This window comes from Symphalangus syndactylus, chromosome 23, assembly GCF_028878055.3.
Source record: "Symphalangus syndactylus isolate Jambi chromosome 23, NHGRI_mSymSyn1-v2.1_pri, whole genome shotgun sequence".
Taxonomy (NCBI): Eukaryota; Metazoa; Chordata; class Mammalia; order Primates; family Hylobatidae; genus Symphalangus; species Symphalangus syndactylus.
In genome coordinates this window covers 39,735,120-39,756,512 of record NC_072445.2, presented here as the reverse complement: position 1 = coordinate 39,756,512, position 21,393 = coordinate 39,735,120, and the positions used below count along the sequence as shown (strand labels likewise).

At 52.7% G+C, this 21,393-nt stretch overlaps 3 protein-coding genes across 5 annotated transcripts; 2 read left to right on the top strand and 1 right to left on the bottom strand.

The window, feature by feature from the left end:
• The first annotated feature begins 24 nt into the window (after positions 1-24).
• SKIC2 (SKI2 subunit of superkiller complex) lies at positions 25-10,740 on the top strand. The gene is made up of 28 exons (XM_055264824.2): positions 25-108; positions 191-294; positions 905-1,014; positions 1,115-1,232; positions 1,329-1,443; positions 1,563-1,637; positions 1,936-1,989; positions 2,091-2,281; positions 2,442-2,570; positions 2,801-2,946; positions 3,331-3,477; positions 3,606-3,690; positions 3,877-3,983; positions 4,306-4,452; positions 4,530-4,626; positions 4,812-5,024; positions 5,131-5,241; positions 6,670-6,900; positions 7,693-7,830; positions 7,989-8,126; positions 8,258-8,362; positions 8,700-8,847; positions 8,943-9,069; positions 9,314-9,524; positions 9,672-9,782; positions 9,857-10,075; positions 10,265-10,405; positions 10,500-10,740. Exons 1-28 carry the CDS (start codon positions 87-89, stop codon positions 10,698-10,700), a joined length of 3,741 nt encoding a protein of 1,246 aa, XP_055120799.1. The 5' UTR covers positions 25-86; the 3' UTR covers positions 10,701-10,740.
• Positions 10,741-10,800: 60 nt separating this feature from the next.
• Positions 10,801-13,202, bottom strand: DXO (decapping exoribonuclease). Of its 2 annotated transcripts, none has more exons than XM_055264833.2 (7): positions 12,919-13,202; positions 12,310-12,671; positions 11,903-12,138; positions 11,597-11,816; positions 11,334-11,469; positions 11,099-11,193; positions 10,801-11,008 (listed from the first exon to the last, which is right to left on the bottom strand). In XM_055264833.2, the coding sequence occupies exons 2-7, from the start codon at positions 12,663-12,665 to the stop codon at positions 10,861-10,863; spliced, it is 1,191 nt and encodes a 396-aa protein (XP_055120808.2). In that variant the 5' UTR covers positions 12,666-12,671; positions 12,919-13,202; the 3' UTR covers positions 10,801-10,860. The 2 variants fall into 2 exon arrangements, with proteins under 2 accessions (XP_055120808.2, XP_055120809.1); XM_055264834.2 differs by having other exon boundaries at positions 12,237-12,671; positions 12,919-13,066.
• Positions 12,859-21,337, top strand: STK19 (serine/threonine kinase 19). 2 transcript variants are annotated; one of them, XM_055264841.2, is made up of 8 exons: positions 12,859-13,206; positions 13,292-13,501; positions 13,634-13,770; positions 18,817-18,924; positions 19,308-19,447; positions 20,342-20,439; positions 20,545-20,692; positions 20,895-21,337. In XM_055264841.2, the coding sequence occupies exons 1-8, from the start codon at positions 12,987-12,989 to the stop codon at positions 20,938-20,940; spliced, it is 1,107 nt and encodes a 368-aa protein (XP_055120816.1). In that variant the 5' UTR covers positions 12,859-12,986; the 3' UTR covers positions 20,941-21,337. The 2 variants fall into 2 exon arrangements, with proteins under 2 accessions (XP_055120816.1, XP_055120817.1); XM_055264842.2 differs by having other exon boundaries at positions 12,987-13,206; positions 18,817-18,912.
• Positions 21,338-21,393: the final 56 nt, after the last annotated feature.

Genomic DNA, 21,393 nt, shown 5'->3' with positions numbered 1-21,393 from the left:
ACTTCCGCCCGTTCCGGGGCGGGGCTTACTTTGCAGCGACTACTTGCCGCACTTCCGGGCTGCCCGGCAGCTGCTGTGTCTCCAGGATGATGGAGACAGAGCGACTCGGTGAGGGGGAGGGAAGGGAAATGGAACGGAGTAGCCGACATGGAATGACCTTTGACCCCTGACTTTTGACCTTTCCCCGTAGTACTACCTCCTCCAGATCCCCTGGACCTACCCCTTCGGGCCGTGGAGCTCGGATGCACGGGGCACTGGGAGCTGCTGAACTTGCCTGGAGCTCCAGAGAGTAGTGTGAGTGACTTTTGACCCTAACCTTTGACTCGCATTGAGTCCAAACCTCCTTCACCCTCCTCACAGTAGGATCTAGCTTAACCTTGTTCATCTGTGCTTGTACTCTTGTCCATCCCAGCCTGAACGGGTGCTGGACAGACTCCAGCCCAGTGTACCTGCAGTACGTGTGAGGACAGAGCAGAGAGGGCTGGGGATATTTTTGCTTTGAGAGCTGCTCTTTCAAATGTGGCATTTCTCCGTGGAGGTCCCTTCTGTATCCAAGCACCAGGGCACTTGGTGACTGAGATGATAGGCTTTGAGCCTCCAACTCTTCATCCTTAGGTCTGGGACCCCTTTTTCTAAAATCAGTGAGTCTCAAATTTCAGTGTGCTTCATGATTAGCCAGGGAGCTTTTTAAAAATGCACATTCCTAGGTCCAGCCTCCATGTTTCTGAAATCCAAAATCTGCCCCAGGTAATTCAGTAGCAGGTAGTTTTTGGCCAAGCCTGATTGTCCTAGTCTGTTTGGACACATCTGCCATTTTTGATCTGAACACAAATCCCATCACCTCTTTTGTCTGCATTTTACCCTCTTTCCTTACCTAATGCCTCTCATCTTGCCCTTGTTTCAGCTTCCCCATGGCCTCCCTCCTTGTGCCCCAGATCTGCAGCAAGAAGCAGAACAGTTGTTTCTGTCATCCCCAGCCTGGCTGCCTCTGCATGGTGTGGAGCACTCAGCCCGGTGAGGAGTCTGGAGGGGCTTAGACTAGGGTGATGGGTTCCTGAAGGAAGCTGGGACAGAGGAAGAAAGAAGACCCAAAAGTTACTATTTTTCTCTCCAGAAAATGGCAGAGGAAGACGGATCCCTGGTCTCTTTTGGCTGTCCTGGGAGCCCCAGTCCCATCGGACCTACAGGCCCAAAGACACCCAACCACAGGCCAGATACTGGGTTACAAAGAGGTAGGAGGTCAGGGGTCATGAGAAACAGAGTTGGGGAGAAGGGGAGGTGGTCAGAGATAAGCTCAGCCTCTTTGGGGCTCTGATCTCTTGCCTTAGGTCTTGCTGGAGAACACAAATCTCTCGGCCACAACCTCCTTGTCTCTTCGCCGGCCTCCAGGGCCAGCCTCCCAGTCCTTATGGGGAAATCCAACTCAGTATCCCTTCTGGCCAGGTGACTCTTGTGGAGATGGGATGGTAGAAGAGGGTGTCCTTAATCTCCAGGGAAGGGTTCCCCACCTATCTCGTATTACCCTCATCCCATGAATCCCTGTCTGTCCTGTCTCTTCCCAGCGGGGATGGATGAACCCACCATAACAGATCTGAACACACGGGAGGAGGCTGAGGAGGAGATAGACTTTGAGAAAGGTAAGGTGGGGCTCTGAGTCTGATCCCTGAGGAGGAAGAGCCCAGGCTATCACTGGGCTACTGCTAGCCCTCCCATGTTTTTGAGAAAATTAGAAAAAGATATTCTGTCCATAACAACCTTTACTGTCATCTGTTGAGGAATTTCAACAACCTTTACTGTCATTTGTTGGGAAAGTGTCATAGCAAACATCCCTATCTACAGCATCTGTCCTGTAAGTGGTATCTTTTAGGTTTATATAATGTACACAATTTGTTCACCAGTGTGCAGTGACCCTGATTCCATGTCCCTATCCTACAGATCTTCTTACTATTCCACCTGGTTTCAAGAAAGGCATGGACTTTGCACCAAAAGGTTAGTTTTGGTTTTTGGGTGGGGTGTAGGAGAAGTCATGTCCTTCTCCTAAGGAACAGAGATGGACATGACAAGGTTGACCTTGTTGCCTTGCTCCTCAGATCGTCCAACTCCAGCTCCTGGACTGCTAAGCCTTAGCTGTCTGTTGGAGCCTCTGGATTTGGGTGGGGGTGACGAGGATGAGAATGAGGCAGTGGGACAGCCAGGAGGTCCCAGAGGGGACGCTATTTCAGCCTCTCCCTGCAGTGCTGCCTTGGCCCGAGCAAGCAGCTTGGAGGACCTAGTGTTGAAGGTTGGTGGTTCTGCGTAGTGGAGGCAAGAAAGAGCCTTGCCACCAGGATGTGGGCTGGCTAGGATGGGTCTGAGGGGAAGAAAGGAACATCTTTTGGGAGGAATGCTAATTGAGAGCCCTCTGGTTGTATCTTTATCACCCCTACCCCTGACTCTTCCAGGAAGCGTCCACAGCTGTATCCACCCCAGAGGCCCCAGAGCCTCCATCTCAGGAGCAATGGGCCATCCCTGTGGACGCCACCTCCCCTGTTGGTGATTTCTATCGCCTCATTCCCCAGCCAGCCTTCCAGGTACTTTGGCCCCATCTTCACATGCTCCTCTACCTCTTGCTGGGTCACACTCCCAGCCGACCCCTTGTCTCCTCTATCCGCCAGAGGTCAGATCCATCCCAGGCCAGTCTTGGTACTCAGTCCCAGCCTCGGCTGCCTCCGGCCTTCATCCCCCCGCCCTGCGTGCTCCATGAGCAGGAGGCAGCAAGGCCCCGCTCCTTTCAGCTCCTGTCTATTTCTCTCTCCCATAGTGGGCATTTGAACCAGATGTGTTTCAGAAACAGGCCATCCTGCACTTGGAGCGGCATGACTCTGTCTTTGTCGCAGCTCACACATCTGCAGGAAAAACAGTTGTGGCTGAATATGCCATTGCCCTGGCCCAGAAACACATGACACGGTACGAGTTCCTTCGCCAGCCTCCTCCTTCACCAGCCAGCCCCATTTTCTCCTGCATCTTTTGAAAATCTCTTCTCTTCCCCCACCTCTCTAGCTCATCCTTTAAGTGAGAGGTTCAGGGCTGAGACTGAGACAAAAGCCCAGAGAGAAATGAAAAGACATGGTGGGGAGAAAGATTAGAAGAATGACCTGGGTTAGTTTAGGAAGGGGTTGGGGACAGAATTTTTCTGGGGTTATATCATGAAGGAGAACGTAAGGGCAGTTTGGGTGAAGAAGAGGAGCACCTGAGCTGCTGGGGCGTGCTTCCATGAGGGCTCCATGTGGGAGAGGAAGTGCGGGCCTTGAGTCTGCGGAGGGACTGGCTAACTTCATGCTCTCTCCCCAGCACCATCTACACTTCGCCCATCAAGGCCCTGAGCAACCAGAAGTTCCGGGACTTCCGAAACACGTTCGGGGATGTGGGGCTGCTCACTGGGGATGTGCAGCTGCACCCGGAGGCCTCCTGCCTCATCATGACCACAGAGATCCTTCGGTGAGAGATGGACACTCAATAGAGGGGAGTTTTGGGTGGGAAGATGTGGCTGTTGTGGAGGGTGTGCTGTCTGAGGAAGGGGTGGAGACGAGTCACTGGGGAGTCAATCCTTGGCCTCTTCTCCCCAGCTCCATGCTGTACAGTGGCTCAGATGTTATTCGGGACCTGGAGTGGGTCATCTTTGATGAGGTTCACTATATCAACGATGCCGAGGTAAGGGCCATGGGCTCCCCAGAACCCGGCAGTCCTCTCCTTTGGGACCAGTTGAGTGGCTCCCTTATTCCACACACTCAGGGCACCTTACTGCTTTCTGTACCCCCATATGGAATCCCGTGCCTCTTTAGGGGCAGAAGGGCAGCCCCTGCCCTCCTGTGACCTCCCTTCCCTCTCTGTGCCCAGCGTGGGGTCGTGTGGGAGGAGGTGCTTATCATGCTCCCTGACCACGTTTCTATCATCCTTCTGAGTGCCACCGTCCCCAACGCCCTTGAGTTTGCTGACTGGATTGGGTGAGACGTGTGTCCTGGGTTGCCTGGGTGAAGGGGGCTACAGTACTCCTTGATTCGGGTCGGGGGACTAAGTCTACCACAGCAAGGAGAGCGGTCAGGCCTTAGGGGTGACGCTGGGGAACATGTCCCACCTGGTGGCTGTGGGATCCCCTTTGGGTCCAGATTACTTTGCCTGTTGAAATGGGATGAGATGTTGGGGGATAGCCTTCCATTCTGGGTCTCAGAAAAGACTGGGTAAAGTTGGAGGGGTAGGGAAGGGGGTGGGGATGTGGGTTCCTTCCCATGCTCCCACCCCTGACCTGCTACCCTCTCCTTCCTTCAGGCGACTGAAGCGTCGTCAGATCTATGTGATTAGCACTGTAACCCGCCCCGTGCCCCTGGAGCACTATCTTTTCACAGGGAATAGCTCCAAGACCCAGGGGGAGCTCTTTTTGTTGCTGGACTCCCGAGGAGCCTTCCATACAAAAGGGTAAGCCTCGAGATGGGGGAAAGAGTCAGGGTTGGGCCCCCAGCTGGACATGGTGGCTACCCCTCCCTGTGCCCCAGGTACTATGCAGCTGTGGAGGCCAAGAAGGAGAGAATGAGCAAACACGCCCAGACGTTTGGGGCCAAGCAGCCCACACATCAGGGGGGCCCTGCACAGGTGAGAACTGGGAGGGTTTTGTACCTGCCAGCACCTGTTTTTCCTCCTATCTTTTTTTTTCCCTTGTCCCCCAGGGGTTTTGACTTGAGCTTTGAGCACTGCCCCAGTTAACACTAGCTCACCTCTCACTGGTTCAGGAACTCAACCTCTGCTCCTTCCCCTTCCCCTTCCCCTTCCTTCTCCAGGACCGCGGAGTGTACCTGTCCCTCCTGGCCTCCCTCCGCACACGTGCCCAGTTGCCCGTGGTGGTGTTCACCTTCTCCCGGGGCCGCTGTGATGAGCAGGCCTCAGGCCTCACCTCCCTTGACCTCACCACCAGTTCAGAGAAGAGCGAGATCCACCTCTTCCTGCAGCGCTGCCTTGCTCGCCTCCGTGGCTCCGACCGCCAGCTGCCCCAGGTGCGTCTGTGTGTGTATGTGTGCGTGCATGCACACATTTGGCAAACTGGTGGGGATAGGATGTTCTGAGACTCCATCCCTGACCATGGGCCTCCTCCCACCAAAGGTCCTGCACATGTCAGAGCTCCTGAATCGCGGCCTGGGTGTGCACCATAGCGGCATCCTGCCCATCCTCAAGGAGATCGTGGAGATGCTCTTCAGCCGCGGCCTGGTCAAGGTGCATATGGTGGTGGAAAGGGACTCCTCAGGGTGCTTGTTGCCCGCTTAGGGGCTGCCCAGAGGGCAGAGGGACAGAGGTTTAGGCAGGCCAGTGCTGTGGTTAAGAATCTGGGCTCTGGATTCAGACTACCTGGGTTTGAATCCCAGGTCCACCATGTATTCACAGTATCATCCTGGACCAATTATTTAACCTTCCTGAACTTTAGGTTTCCCATCTTAAAATGGGGATGCATAAGATATGAATATGTAGGTCTCAGAAAAGAAACCCAGGAAGCTAGCAAGCATTCGAAAAGTTATTAGTAATCAGAAATACACAAATTGAAGTACTCACAAGATATGACTTTACAGCTATTAGACTGGTAAAATTTAGGAAACTAGTTAATGCCGAGTGTTGCCAGAGATGTAGGAGGTTGTAGGGTTCTGGGAATCCTTTACAGGATGCCTAGCCAGTTTGGAATGCACGCTGGCACTATTTAGACAAAATAACGATATTGGCCAGGCATGGTGGCTCACACCTGTAATCCCAGCACGTTGGGAGGCTGAGGCAGGTGGATCACAAGGTCAAGAGATCGAGACCATCCTGGCCAACATGGTGAAACCCTGTCTCTACTAAAAATACAAAAATTAGCTGTGCATGGTGGTGCATGCCTGTAGTCCCAGCTACTCAGGAGGCTGAGGCAGGAGAATTGCTTGAACCCAGGAGGCGGAGATTGCAGTGAGCCGAGATTGCGCCGCTGCACTCCAGCCTGGGTGACAGAGCGAGACTCCATCTCAAAACAGAAACAAACAAAAACTATATCATACTCTAAGCCTATATTTCATTCCTGGGTATATATCACAAAGAAATTCTCACCCTGGTCTGTGAGAGAACATGTACACCCTTCCTTCGTTTGTGGTGGCATGGTGTTGGTAGTACCAGGGTGCCCTTCACTGGGAGAGAGGGAAGGTTAGTGTGGGGGATGCACCCACAGAGTGTTCTGCAGCAGTTGGAAGCAGTGGGTTAGATGTGATCACAGGAACATGGACAGATGTTGAAACACTAGGTGGAGGAAAAGAAGCAAGAAAAAATCAGATATATAACCACTTTTTATATGAATTATAAACTACAAGCTCACAAAAGAAGACATGTTCTATAAGGTCATATTTATATAAAAAGATATTTGTTGGATACGTTGGAATGATTGCAGTCAGGAATGGGAATGGGATATGAGAGTAAAAGGAAAGAAATAGAAATAAGTAGGTACATAAGTAAAATGAGGAAAACAATAATACCTACTCTATAGATTTGCCTGGAGAGTTCAGTGAGGTCCCATAAGTAACAACTGGGACGGTGCCTTGTGCCTACAAAGTAAGGTGGGCTTGGCCAGGGCTGGGGGCGTGTGTATGTAGAGCCTTTGCTGATCCTTTCTGTTCTCCTCTGTCCCAGGTCTTGTTTGCCACAGAGACCTTTGCCATGGGAGTAAACATGCCTGCTCGTACAGTAGTGTTTGACTCCATGCGCAAACACGACGGCTCCACCTTCCGGGACCTGCTTCCTGGGGAGTATGTGCAGATGGCAGGCCGGGCAGGGCGGAGGGGCCTGGACCCCACAGGCACCGTTATCCTGCTCTGCAAGGGCCGAGTGCCCGAGATGGCGGACCTGCACCGCATGATGATGGTGAGCGGGCCAGCATCCTGGGCAGGGCCCCAGCTCCAGGACCTTGCTGGATTCTGTCTTCCATTCATTCTCCTCTCTTCCTTTTTTTGGAGACAGGGTCTTGCTCTGTCACCTAGGCTGGAGTGCAGTGGCACAATCTTGGGTCACTGCAACCTCTGCCTCCCAGGCTCAAGTGATCCTCCCACCTCAGCCTCCCAAGTAGCTGGGATTCCAGGCACATGCCACCACGCCTGGCTTTTTTTTTTTTTTCTGTTCTTTGTAGAGATGAGGTTTTGCTATGTTGCACAGGTTGGTCTTCAACTCCTAGGCTCAAGCAGTCCGTCTGCCTCAGCTTCCCAAAGTGCTGAGATTATAGGTGTGAGCCACAGCGCCCAACTTCCTCTGACTTTTTTGTTTTGCCTGGGAGAAGCTGAGGTAGGAGTGAGTGAATCCAAGGATGAGATTGGAGCCCATCTCTTCCAGTTTTCTCCCATGGAGAAACTGAATAATACTCTTCCAGTATTCTCCCATGGAGAAACTGAATAATACTCTTCCAGTATTCTCCCATGGAGAAACTGAATAATACTCTTCCAGTATTCTCCCATGGAGAATACGGAGCTAGATAGGGCCTTTGAGTCCATTTACTTCAGTTCGTTCCCTTATGTTACAGAAGAGGTGAGCAAGTGGTTTGTCAAAGACCCCATGGTTGCAGAGCTAGGACCAGATCTGACGGGAGTAGGCCCAGTCCAGAAGACTGGCTGGGGTGCAGTAGGTCCCACCCTGATCTCACTGACTTCTCTGACCTGACTCCAGGGGAAGCCGTCTCAGCTGCAGTCTCAGTTCCGCCTCACGTACACTATGATCCTCAACTTGCTGCGAGTGGATGCCCTCAGGGTGGAGGACATGATGAAGAGGAGCTTCTCTGAGTTTCCCTCCCGCAAGGACAGCAAGGTAAGGAGCCTGGGGTAACCAGTATGTGGAGCAGGAGGTTGGACAAAGCCAGGCTGGGAATAGGTAGGCATCCATAGGCCAGTGTGTTGAGGGTGGGGGGTATGGCAGACTGGGCCTGGAGACTCCCCTTTCACAGCTTTCCCCTGCTCCCACCCAAGGCCCATGAACAAGCCTTGGCTGAACTGACCAAGAAGCTGGGAGCTTTGGAGGAGCCTGACATGACTGGCCAACTGGTCGACCTGCCTGAATATTACAGCTGGGGGGAGGAACTGACAGAGACCCAGCACATGATCCAGGTGAGCAAGTGTGAGTGCTGAGGAGGTGACAGGAGAAGGGAGGAGGAGATCGTGTTACTCTAGGTGCTATTAAACTTAGTCCAAGTGTCTGTCCCTGTGATGCCTCCTCCCATCTGTCCTTTGCTCTTCAGCGACGCATCATGGAGTCTGTGAACGGGTTGAAGTCTCTCTCAGCAGGAAGGGTGGTGGTTGTGAAGAATCAGGAGCATCACAACGCATTGGGAGTGATCCTACAGGTGAGGGTGATGGGAATTTGGACTCCAGAGGGTGGGAGGGAACAAGCCCTCTCTCCATTTTCCCCACTTGGCCAGGGCAGGTCGCATCACCATAGGGCCCTCATTTTCCCCTCTTGCCCTCCTTTTCACCCTCTCCCTTCCCATCACCACATCATGCTCACTCCTTCCTCCCACCACCCCAAGAAGTCTGCTCTGATCGCTTGACTTGGTCGCCCCTCTCTACTGGTGAGCTCTGCATGGTTGCTTCCTGATTCCTGCCCAAGGGTGGGTATCTGGTCTCTGCCTTTGATGTCTACTCCTCACACCTGCCTCTCCTGGCCTCTCTGACCACCCCCAGGTCTCCTCGAACTCCACCAGCAGAGTATTCACAACCCTGGTCTTGTGTGATAAGCCCTTGTCCCAGGACCCACAGGACAGGGGGCCAGCCACTCCAGAGGTGCCCTATCCAGATGACCTCGTGGGATTCAAGCTGTTCCTGCCTGAAGGTGAGAGTGTGTGGCAGATGCCTGTTTTCTGCCAGCAGTATAAGCAGGATGCCTGGGTCCATGGCAATGTCTGCCCTGCTCTCCCCTTTTCACAGGGCCTTGTGACCACACCGTGGTCAAGCTCCACCCAGGAGATATGGCTGCCATCACCACCAAGGTGCTCCGGGTGAATGGGGAGAAGATCCTGGAGGACTTCAGCAAGAGGCAGCAGCCAAAATTCAAGTCAGAGATGCTAGGGAGGCCCTTCTTCTTCAGAGGGGCATGTAGAGGCAGGGAGGGGCAGTGGTCTGGGAGTTTCCCCCAGCCTGAGGGAGACCATGAAGTAGTGGGGTTGTAGTGAGGGGGCTCCCCAGCCTAAGGGAGACTGTGAAGTGGGGGTTGTAGTAAGAGGGCTCCCACAGCCTGAGGGGGGCTTCTGTGGGAGAGAAGATCTTACCCTAGACCTTAAGATCTGCTCCCTCTTCAGGAAGGATCCTCCCCTTGCAGCCGTGACCACTGCTGTCCAGGAACTGCTGCGTCTGGCTCAGGCCCACCCAGCCGGACCCCCCACCCTTGACCCTGTCAATGACCTGCAGCTCAAAGATATGTCAGTTGTAGAGGGTGGGCTCCGGGCTCGGAAGCTGGAGGAGCTGATCCAGGGGGCTCAGTGTGTACACAGCCCCCGTTTTCCTGCCCAGGTAGGACGCTGGGTGCTAACTCCCAAGCTGGGAGTAGGGGCTTTTCCTCTGTGGTCCCCTGTAGACTGACCGCCCCCATCTCAGCCCTTGTCCTCAGTGCACCCCTGCTAAGGGGCAAGGAGAAGGCTGACGGGTGGCTCTCTGCAGTACCTGAAGCTGCGGGAGCGAATGCAGATACAGAAGGAGATGGAGCGGCTGCGCTTCCTACTGTCGGATCAGTCACTGCTGCTGCTTCCCGAGTACCATCAGCGAGTAGAGGTGGGCGGGGCAGTGGTTGGGGCAGGGGGGCTAGGGGACAGCAGGGTGTCCAATGCCCACCGTTTTTCTTGCAGGTGCTCCGAACCCTGGGTTATGTGGACGAGGCGGGCACCGTGAAGCTGGCAGGGCGGGTGGCTTGTGCCATGAGCAGCCATGAGTTGCTCCTCACTGAGCTCATGTTTGACAATGCACTAAGCACCCTGCGGCCTGAGGAGATTGCTGCCTTGCTCTCTGGCCTGGTCTGCCAGAGCCCTGGGGACGCTGGGGATCAGCTCCCAAACACCCTCAAGCAGGTAGGGGACACCACCCCTTTCTCCCTGCCAGGGCTGTGGCATTCCTGACCTCCACCTTCAGGTAGTCCCCCAGGTGACCCCCTCCAGCCCTGTAAGTGCCCCAAGGATGGAAATGGCTGCCTTCTTGATCTGGTCCTTCCCTGTCCTGGAGCAGGAAGGCAGGCCTTAACCTCTCCTTCTTTCCTGCAGGGAATAGAACGTGTCCGGGCTGTGGCCAAGAGGATTGGTGAGGTCCAGGTGGCTTGTGGTCTGAACCAGACGGTGGAGGAATTTGTGGGGGAGCTGAATTTTGGGCTGGTCGAGGTTGTGTATGAGTGGGCCCGGGGCATGGTGAGTACCTGAGGTTTGGGATTTTGCAAACGGCTGGCTGGGGAGAGCCTGCCCAGGGTGAGCACATCCAGTCCTCACCCTACTTTCCCCACAGCCCTTCTCCGAGTTGGCAGGGCTCTCAGGGACCCCTGAGGGCCTGGTGGTCCGTTGCATTCAGCGCCTGGCTGAGATGTGTCGCTCACTGCGGGGGGCAGCCCGCCTGGTAGGAGAGCCTGTGCTGGGTGCCAAGATGGAGACAGCGGCTACCTTGCTACGGCGGGACATCGTATTTGCGGCCAGCCTCTACACCCAGTGAATGCCCCATGTGAAAATGTGATGATAAAACAGCAAACCACTGTGTGTGCCTGAGTTGTTGGGCAGGGATGATTCAGCTAAGAAGACAGCAGGAGAACCTCTTAGAAATATGCTTTTATTATCTGCACACAGAGATATGACTGCCTCCCTCTAAAGCATTACTACTTCGGGGAGGGAGTCTTGGGGGGTGATGGGAGGTCCTGAGTCATGGCTTCCACATACCATATGGGCAGGAAGGCATAAGGTGCATCTCGGTGTACAGACACAGTGACTGGGCCGCCAGGCTCCCAAGAGAAGAGGTGAACGAGCCTGGGGGGCAGATGGAGGCATCAGTTAAGGGCCAGAGGCTGGATCCTGGGATCCGGAGGGGAGGGGGAGGAACAGAGCTGAAAGCCTCACCTGGGGTCATCCTGGACAACCGTGCTCTGGGCAAAGCTAAGGAAGGCGGCACAGAAGTTCATGCACACAGAGGGATTCCAGCCGTCACGGTCATTCTGGAGCAGGCAGAGGAGGAGGCAGAAGATTGGCAGTGGGGGTGGTGGGAGGAGAGGAAGGCAGGCTGTTGCCCTGGACGCTAGACCTGTGGTCTTGGTGTTTGGGGATACGGATGGGAGCTGCAACATCATTCCCTTACCCTGACATATTCAAACATCTTCATGGTAGGAAAGGTCTTGAGGGAAGAGACAAAACCCTCTGGGTTACGGAAGCCAGCAACAACATTCGGGACCCCTGGGAGGAATGACTGAGCCCACCATTTCAGGAGCTTGTGTCTGTCAGGAAAAGCAAGGGATCAGTGGGACCCCTCATCCACCCTCCATTCTGCCTTCACCCTCCTCCCCAAGTCCCTTTCCCAGCCTTCAAGTCTAAGCTCTCGCCCTGCCCACCCCGATCCTGAACCTGTAGAAACTCCGCCATTGGCCAGGGCTGTGCATCTCCTTGGAGGTCTTGAGCTCCACATAGCAGGTCGGGGGCTGTGTGGATGGGGCCTGGGGGTCTGTGCAGTCTACCTCCCCTGAGAAGAGCAGAGGGTGGCTTCCCAGGCGGCTGCGTAGCACAGAGCAGAAGGCCACGTTGGTGTTAACCTCCCCAGAGGGGTCTGGGGAGCTTCCAGGTTTGTCTGCACAAGGAGAGAAGCAGCAGCAGGGGTGGAGGGCTCTCAATTTCTGGGAAGGGGAAGGGGGCTATGAAGCAGGGGCAACTCACCTGCACACATGTACTGCTCAAATTTGTATCCCATGTACATAAGCTCCCGGAGGAGCGGTGGCCGAGCAAGCCTCTGGGCCTGAGCGTTTGGCGTCTCCACTTCACTCAGGTATAGTGTTCCCTGGAACCGGGAGGCTGCCAACTGCCAGCCCTCCTGCCGCTCATACGGTGTCGTCAGCAGTTTTGTCAGGTGCCCCCGCCACGTCACTATGGCCTCTGCCAGCCAGCCTGGACCCCTGAGAGGCAGGAGTTACAGGCTGAAGATCTGACACAAGCATTAGTGAGATGCTCCCCTCGAAGAATAGTCTTGTTTCTTCTAAGGACTGATTCTCACCCCGGCTTTGGCTCTCTAATTTTAGAGGGTAGGTACGGGTCTCCAGATACACTGCCTGTCACGCTTTGCTCACCCCTCCAACCGGCCTCGGTGTTCCAGGAGCCAGCACAGCAGGTGGTCCAGCCTTTCGTGGACCTCCTCGTCCCGGGGCTGGTATCGATCCGGGTATCCGTCTCTGAGGTCAAAGTTGGGGCCTGGACCGTTAGTGGGGGGTGGGCTATAGTAGCGCAGGGCCCGGGAATCTCCATGGTACTGGCGTTGAGCATCCAGGGAGAAGCAGCCCAGTTCCGAAGGGCGCCGGTAGAAAGGAAAGGGCCCAGAGTAGAGGGCAGGGTCTGTGGGCAAAGAAGGTGCTGGACGAGGTAGTTTGTTCCGAGGCTCAGCTACCTCTGTCTTCTCGGCTCCTCTCTTAGTCCCCCTGGGATCCATGAGGTCCTAAGGGAAGCAGGGGGACAGAGTTTCCATTTTACAGAGGAGGCCTGGAGAAGGATGACTGGTTTAGGACTAAGAGAGCCACCTGATCGCCAGGCTCTGGCCTTGAAACATTCAGGCCCCTCAGACGCCACCGCGGCCAAGCTCTCATCCTGTCTCTTTCCTTGCCCTTCACCCACCCTCCCTCCAGGTCCTCCAAATGCAGTGAGGTTAGGAAGGACGTCTGCGCTCAGATCAAGAATCCAGTTACCTCAAAGCTCCCCAACTTCCACCTCCGCAGAGCTATGACGTCATGGCAGGCACGCCAGAGGGCGAAAGATGCAAAAGTGGTTTTATGCTTCCGATGATGCAATCATTCAGCGACAGTGGTGGGCAAACCCCTCCCGGGGCGGGGGAGGTATGAGCTTCACGAAGGAGGTTGATAACAAAGTGGCAACCGGCGCTCCTCCACGCCGCCAACGAGTCCCCGAGCGTGCGTGCCCTTGGAGGGAGCCAATCCGCGGCCGGCGTGGGGCCCGGCCCCGCGGAGGTAGTGCTGGTATCTGCGTTGCCACCGCACCTCCCAGCACTGACGGGCCTGAGGGATGACAAGTTGACGCCCCTTTCGTCATCACCTGGTCTAGGAGAGACGCCCGGGGAGACCGTACGTCACTGCTCTGCGCCGGAAGACCCTATTTTCAGGTTCTCTTCCCTCCATTCCTACCCCTTCCCCGGTACCATAAAATCCCGGGATATGAGCCGGAAGAGGCATCACCTGGTCCCGGAGACTTTTGGAGTTAAGAGGCGGCGGAAGCGAGGGCCTGTGGAGTCGGATCCTCTTCGGGGTGAGCCAGGTAACCATGGCAACCCCGGGGGCGGGGCTAAAGACCCCCGCTGGGAGGGGCCTCGCTTCCGGTAGCCGAGAGTTTTGTTAGAACCGCGTCCCCGCCCCAGTTCCCTGTCCGTGAGCCGATTTCTCTGCCCAGGGTCGGCGCGCGCGGCTGTCTCAGAGCTCATGCAGCTGTTCCCGCGAGGCCTGTTTGAGGACGCGCTGCCGCCCATCGTGCTGAGGAGCCAGGTGTACAGCCTCGTGCCTGACAGGACCGTGGCCGACCGGCAGCTGGTGAGGGGCGTCGGTACGACCGCCGGAAGCCCCTTTCCTAACTCCTGGAATTTCCTGTCACTCAGTCACTTCCCCAGCCGTTCAGCAAGCATTAGGCCTTTCAGGCGAGGGCACTGTGCCAGGCACTAGGGTGCCACAGAGACCCTGTTAAAAGGCCCGCAGGTAGTACAGGGCATTTCAAATCATGGAGGTAGAAGAACGAGGCTTTTGGGGAAACCGAGTCAAGGGGCATGATTTGAACATACGGCACTGGGAGTGCAGTCAGACGTCAGATCATGACAGGCCTTGTACATCAGTGTTGTTTCCATCTTACAGTGAGGGGATGGGCTGGTAGAGAATATCATAGAGAGAGGGAATGGTGTATTGGAGGTAGTGGATGAGGCAGGGAGGTCAGCTAAGAAGATACTGCATCTGAGAAGTGGTGAAGGCCTAAATTAGGTCAGTGCAGTAGGGAGGGAGAGGAGAGTGAGGAAGAGGGAGGAGTCCAGGACAACTCAGACTTTCCAGATGACTGCGTGGCTAGTAGTATTAAGAGCACATTTAGTTGTTGGACTACAGATAATGTGTTTAATTTTGTACAAGTTGAGTTGATGGTGCATGTGGAGCATCCAAAGACAAAGGTATTAGACAGTTGGATATGAGACTTGGAGAGAATTCTGGGCCAGTGATAATAGAAGTACAAGTCATGGAGGTGTGAATAGTAAGTGGTTAATTCTGTGGATGTGGTGAGATCCAGTAGGAAGAGTGGGTAGAGGAGTGATTTCTAACCTTTTTGTAATCTTTAGAAGGTGATAAAAGCTATGGCTGTCTCTCTCCAGAAAATGCACGTATGCCACATATAAGGGTGTATGTACAGTTAGGGGGGAAATATTTTACTAATCCTCCGAGGTCCGTGGTTAAGGACTCCAGGTTTAGAGTGGAAGTTAACAGGGTCAAATCCACAATGCTGGGAAACACCATCATTTAAGGCAGTGTTACTGAATATATGAGCTGAGTTATTATGCCTGTGTCAAAATTACATGGGCTGCTTGTTAAAAAAAAAATACAGGTTCCTGGGACTCATCCAAGGTTAATGAATTATGCTCTCTTGGGGTGGGATTTGGGACTCCACATTTTTGAACTGCCTCAAGTGCTTTTTAAGTGTGCCTTAAAATTTGAGATCCACTGACATAAAGGGAAAGCAGAAGAAGAGGAATCTGTGACAGAGGCAGAGAGGGACTTGCCTGAGTTAAGAGGAACCCAGAGGCCGGCGCGGTGGCTCACACCTGTAATCTCAGCACTTTGGGAGGGCGAGGTGGGTGGATCTCTTGAGCTCATGAGTTTGATACCAGCATGGGCAACATGACAAAACCCCATCTCTACAAAAAATACAAAAATTAGCCAGGCGTGGTGGTACGCGCCTGTAGAGCTAGTGGGGAGGCTGAGGTGGGAGGATTGCTTGAGCTGGGGAGGCGGAGGTTGCAGTGAGCTGAGATAGCACCACTGCACCCCACCCTGGGTGATAGAGCTAGACTTTGTCTCAAAAAAAAAAAAAAAAAAAAAAAAAAACCCAGGAAGAGGCCTACTGTGAAAGTAAAGAGATTTTTGAGAAAGTGAAGTAGTTGGCAGTATTAGAACCTGTGATTCAAGACAGTGGTCTAAGAAGAGGGAAGAGGTAAAGTAAAATATAAACTGAAATCTGGGCTGAGTGTGGTGGCTCATGCCTGTAATCCCACCACTTTGGGAGACTGAGGCGGGAGTATAGCTTGAAACCAAAAGTTTGAGACCAGCCTGGGCAACAAAGTGAGACCCCATCTTTACTAAATAACTAAGACCCTATCTCTACTAAATAAATAAAATAAAACACAAAAATTCTTAGCTGGGCATGATAGTGTGCACCTATTGTTCTAGCTATTTGGGAAGTTGAGGCAGAAGGATTGCTTGAGCCCAGGAATTTGAGGCTGCAGTGAGCTATGATTGCACGACTGCACTCTAGCCTGGGTGACAGAGGGAGATCCTGTCTCTAAAAAAATGAAAACAACAACAAAAAAACCCAGAACTGAAATCTGTCCATTGGATTTAGCAGGTAGAAGGTTAATAGTGATCTTTCAAGAAAAGAGGGAAGAAAAGGAAGGCAGTCTAGCGCTCACTTTAGGTGAGCTAGTCTCCCTGACTAGGTCTCCCGTGAGGAAGCATGCCAGATGGAACCACTCCTTAAGGAGTATTTGTTGTTTTTAATGTATTGGTGTTAGCTTTTGTTTTTAAGAACCTTTAAAAGTTGCAGAATGAAAATATAAACGTATATAATTTAAATGATGTTTATAAAGCAGATACCTATCTAGCCACTCCCTAGGTCAAACTATAGAACATGGCCAGTATCCCACATATATCCCTCTCTGATCAAAATGTCTCTGATCAGAATGTCCCTGGGAGGTGACTGCTGTGGTCATTGTTCCCTTGGTTTTCCTTTTTTTTTTTTTTTGAGGTGGAGTCTCACTCTGTTGCCCAGGCTGGAGTGCAGTGGTGTGATCTCAACTCACTGCACCCTCTGCCTCCTGGGTTCAAGCAATTCTCCTGCCTCACCCTCCCGATTAGCTGGGACTACAGGCACGCGCCACCATGCCCAGCTCATTTTGGTATTTTTAGTAGAGACGGGGGTTTCATCATGTTGGCCATGATGGTCTTGATCTCCTGACCTTGTGATCTGCCCCCCTTGGCCTCCCAAAGTTCTGGGATTACAGGCATGAGCCACCGCACCCGGCCTAATTTTGTATTTTTATTTTTGTTATTTTTATTTTTTTTTTTGAGACGGAGTCTTGCTCTGTCACCCAGGCTGGAGTGCAGTGGCGCGATCTCGGCTCACTGCAAGCTCCGCCTCTGGGGTTCACGCCATTCTCCTGCCTCAGCCTCTCCGAGTAGCTGGGACTACAGGCGCCCGCCACCACGCCTGGCTAATTTTTTTGTATTTTTAGTAGAGACGGGGTTTCACCGTGGTCTCGATCTCCTGACCTCGTGATCCGCCTGCCTCGGCCTCCCAAAGTGCTGGGATTACAGGCATGAGCCACCGCGCCCGGCCTAATTTTGTATTTTTAATAGGGATGGGGTTTCACCCTGTTGGCCAGGCTGATCTCAAACTCCTGACCTCAAATGATCCGCCTGCCTCGGCCTCCCAAAGTGCTGTTTTTTTTTTTTTTTTTTAATTGTCTTGTTGATAATTCCACTATTACTTGTCTTTTGGGGTTTGTTTTTATTGTCTCTTTGAGTTTTGTTTCCTTATGCGCTCAGTTACTTTAGAAAATGTTCTGGGCAGATTTGCCTAGATTAATAAATGCCGTCCATATTCCAATTACTTTTTGTTTTGAGACAGTGTCTTACCCTGTCACCAAGCTGGAGTGCAGTGGCATGATCTTGGCTCACTGCAACCTCCGCCTCCTGGGTTCAAGTGATTCTCCTGCCTCAGCCTCCCAAGTAGCTGGCATTACAGGCACCTGACACCATGCCCAGCTAATTTTTTTTTTTTTTTTTTTTTTGAGACGGAGTTTCGCTCTGTCGCCCAGGCTGGAGTTCAGTGGCATGATCTCGGCTCACTGCAAGCTCTGCCTCCTGGGTTCACGCCATTCTCCTGCCTCAGCCTCCCGAGTAGCTGGGACTACAGGTACCCGCCACTACGCCTGGCTAATTGTCTTCTTTTTTGTATTTTTAGTAGAGACGGGGTTTCACCGTGTTAGCCAGGATGGTCTCAATCTCCTGACCTCGTGATCCGCCCGTCTCAGCCTGCCAAAGTGCTGGGATTACAGGCATGAGCCATCGCATCTGGCCTATTTTTGTATTTTTAATGGAGACTGGGTTTCATCATGTTGGCCAGGCTGGTCTTGAACTTCTGACCTCAAGTGATCCATCCTTAGCCTCCCAAAGTGCTGGGATTACAGGCATGAGCCACCGTGCCCGGCCCCAGTTATTTTTATTTTTATTTTTTGAGATAGAGTCTCACTCTGTCACCCAGGCTGGAGTGCAGTGGCATGATCTCAGCTGACAGCAACTTTCTGGGTTCAAGCAGTTCTCCTGCCTCAGCCTCCTGAGTAGCTGGGACTACAGGCACACGTCATCACGCCCGGCTAATTTTTGTAGTTTTAGTAGAGACGGGGTTTTACCATATTGGTCAGGCTGATATTGAACTCCTGACCTCAGGTGATCCACCCACCTCAGCCTCCCAAAGTGCTGGGATTACAGGCTTGAGCCATCTCGCCTGGCCTACTTAGATGTTATATTAGTGGTAATTCCTGTTATCTTGTGATAACAGGAAAAATTGTTTAGTGTCTAAACAATTTTTTTTAAGAGACAGGGTCTCACTGTGTTGCCCAGTTGCAATCATAGCTTACTGCAGCCTCAAACTCCTGGGTCAAGTGATCTTTTTGCCTCAGTCTCCCAAGTAGCTAGGACCACAGGTCTCTGCCACCACGCCTGGCTAAGTTTTTACATTTTTTGTAGAGATGGGGGGGTCTCACTGTGTTGCCCAGACTGGTCTTGAACTCCTGTCCTCAACTGATCCTGCTACCTCAGCCTCCCAAAATGCTGAATTACAGGCATGAGCCACTGTACCTGGTCTTAAACAATTTTAAACATTTTATCCAGCATTTTAGTTAATTTTCAACAGGTGGATTAGTTCTTGCTGTATTCTCGTAAACAGAAGTCCTGGTTTATTTTTATTTGTTTTAAACATTGAATCCCATACTCTTCCCCACCTTACCCTACCCAGAATTTAGACTGTTAATGTTTTGAAGCCAGAGCCTGCATCTTAATCACTATTTTATCTTAGTGCCTAGTCTTAGAAAATTATATTGACTCTTTGATAGACCATATATAAGGCAGGTGGATGAGAATGTGGGTAGCTAGTTGGAAAAGGCTGCTTGGTCATTTACCTGATTATCTTCTCACACAGTTTTTCCTTTACTAAGAGAAAATGCCCCAATATTGGCAAACAAAATCCCCCTGCCTGAGGGTGCCCAGAGTATAGCAGAGCATCTTACCCTGATACACCTCTTTTCACTCCCTTCTCTGTGGAGACAGAAGGAGCTTCAAGAGCAAGGGGAGATCAGAATCGTCCAGCTGGGCTTCGACTTGGATGCCCATGGAATTATCTTCACTGAGGACTACAGGACCAGAGTATGTGACTGTGTGTGTCAGGGGTGCCGGGGGCAGGGCACAGGTTGGGGGAGACAGGGAAGTTGGGAAACAGAAATAAAAACAAAAGAAAGAATTTCCCTGCCCCCACATCCCATGGAGAGGGGACAGGGCCCTGGTAAATAGTAATATGAGGGAGAGAGACAGGCGGGAAAGAGGGAGGAGTGAGGGGGTAAAGAGGGGGGAGAGGAGGGGGAGGAGGAGGAGGGGGAGGAGGAGGAAGATGAGGAAGAGGGGGAGGAGGAGGAAGATGAAGGGTATGAGAGGTGGAAGGATCTGAGCAAGAGGTAAGACAGGAAGAGACATGCTGTCCCGGGGGTGGAGGTTGGTGGAGAGCGAGGGTGGGGACGGACCATGTCTCTCATCTCTGCTTGTAGGTCCTCAAGGCCTGTGATGGCCGACCGTATGCTGGGGCAGTGCAGAAATTTCTAGCTTCAGTACTTCCAGCCTGTGGGGACCTTAGTTTCCAGCAGGACCAAATGACACAGACCTTTGGCTTCAGGGACTCAGAAATCACGTGAGACTTGTGGAACCAACAAAGTCAGGCATCTGGCGCTTCCCTGCCTCCCTCCAGTTCCATCCAGCCTGTCCTTCTGTTTTTTTGGTGAACCTGCCAGAAAAGCTGCCAAAAAGCTGACTCTTCTTTTTAATAAAATGACCCAAGTTTGTATTCCTCCCCACAAGAGAGGAGGCCTGTCTTACCTGGGGCCTTAGAAAGAGCCCTGGAACAGAATTCAGTTCTTGGTGGCTTATCAAAAGCACACAGGGGCCTGGCAGGAACCGTAAAAGCTTGATGTTAATCATACTGGGACTAAGAGGATAGAGAATGGTAGGAGCTGGGATACCCCTAAACATTCACATTACAACAAAAAAAACCCAAAGCTAAAAAACAACTGGGCAGGCGCTAAATAAAAATCTAATTTTGAGAGGCTGTATCTGGCCCAGGCCTCCTACTTTGTAACCCATGGAATATGTGAAAGCATTTGAAAATCTATGGCACTGGTCTCATGTAGGTAGACACACTCTCAAGAGAGATGTGGGAGCCATGGCACGGTCTGCCTAGGCAGTGGCAGGAGCACAGAAGACCCTGATTCCTCTCCTTGGTACTGAGACTGAATGTGTGTCAGGCACATGGTCAGGGAAGAGAAGCTATTTAAATGAACAAGTAATAGTAGCAGGAAAAGAAAGAGTGGAGGGAGGGCAGTCCAGGTAGGGGGCCTGGAACAAGCAACTGCACCAACAGAGGCAGTTGGTGCGAGCACGGAACCACCCCAGGTTGGGGTTTTGCTATCCAGTCTCTCTTGCATGATTGCCCATGTTTCTGGAGACTTGTGTAAACATTAATGGCTGAGCAGGAGAGATGGTTCTCAGAGCCCAGGCCTCATCTCTGATGGCTTCTCACTGCCCTCAGGCATCTGGTGAATGCTGGAGTCCTCACCGTCCGAGATGCTGGGAGCTGGTGGCTAGCTGTGCCTGGAGCTGGGAGATTCATCAAGTACTTTGTTAAAGGTATCCCATGTGCAGCTCAAGCCTGCAGCCCCTCACCTTTTGGTGGCTCCTCAGGCCTCTAGGCCTTATTCACCTTTCCCCTCTCCTGTGCCACTTCTCCTCTAGGGCGCCAGGCTGTCCTTGGCATGGTCCGGAAGGCAAAGTACCGGGAGCTGCTCCTATCAGAGCTCCTAGGCCGGCGGGCGCCTGTCGTGGTGCGGCTTGGCCTCACCTACCATGTGCACGACCTCATTGGGGCTCAGCTAGTGGACTGGTGAGTCTTTCCCTGGCCTCTGGCAGATGACGGAGCAATGACCCAAGGTGGGATTTCCTCCCAGCTCACGCTTAGTTTCCTAGTGAAGGCCAGTGGCTCTCATTCTTCTCTGGAACCCGGGAGCACCCCTTCCCAAGTTCTAAGTTCTCCTCACAACTTGAGCCTAGGTGTCTGGCTCCAGCCTTGTCTTTCTCCTGCACAGCATCTCTACCACTTCGGGAACCCTCCTCCGCCTGCCAGAGACATGAAGATTCTGCTCATCATTGCTCAGCTCCTCAGAGTGGGCTAGGAGGGGACTAGAAGATCTGCATGATGGTGGCTGAGACAGGGTTACCTTGGGAAGGCTTGGGAGCCAGGATGAGTGTTGGGCTCTCATGTGTGCAAAAGGTCAGATGTGACTGCTGCTGTTTGTCTAATCTCTGACCCAGTGGTGGGGTTTGAGTAATACTTCTCTGCCCTTCCATGGAAAGTGGAACCAGAAATGGCGCCAAGGCTGTGGCTGTTCCCTTTCGTGTAAAATGGTGCTGTTATTACTCTGTCTTGAAATAGGAAGGTGGGATTTCTGGGGAGGCTGGTGAAGGAGGGCAGGGTTCTTTTCTCTACGTGTCATGTTAAAATTGCCAAATAAAATACCTCTGCCTCTGATATTTTCTGGATGTCCTTTATTTACTGTGACGTGTGTTTGGGTACCTTGTTTAAGG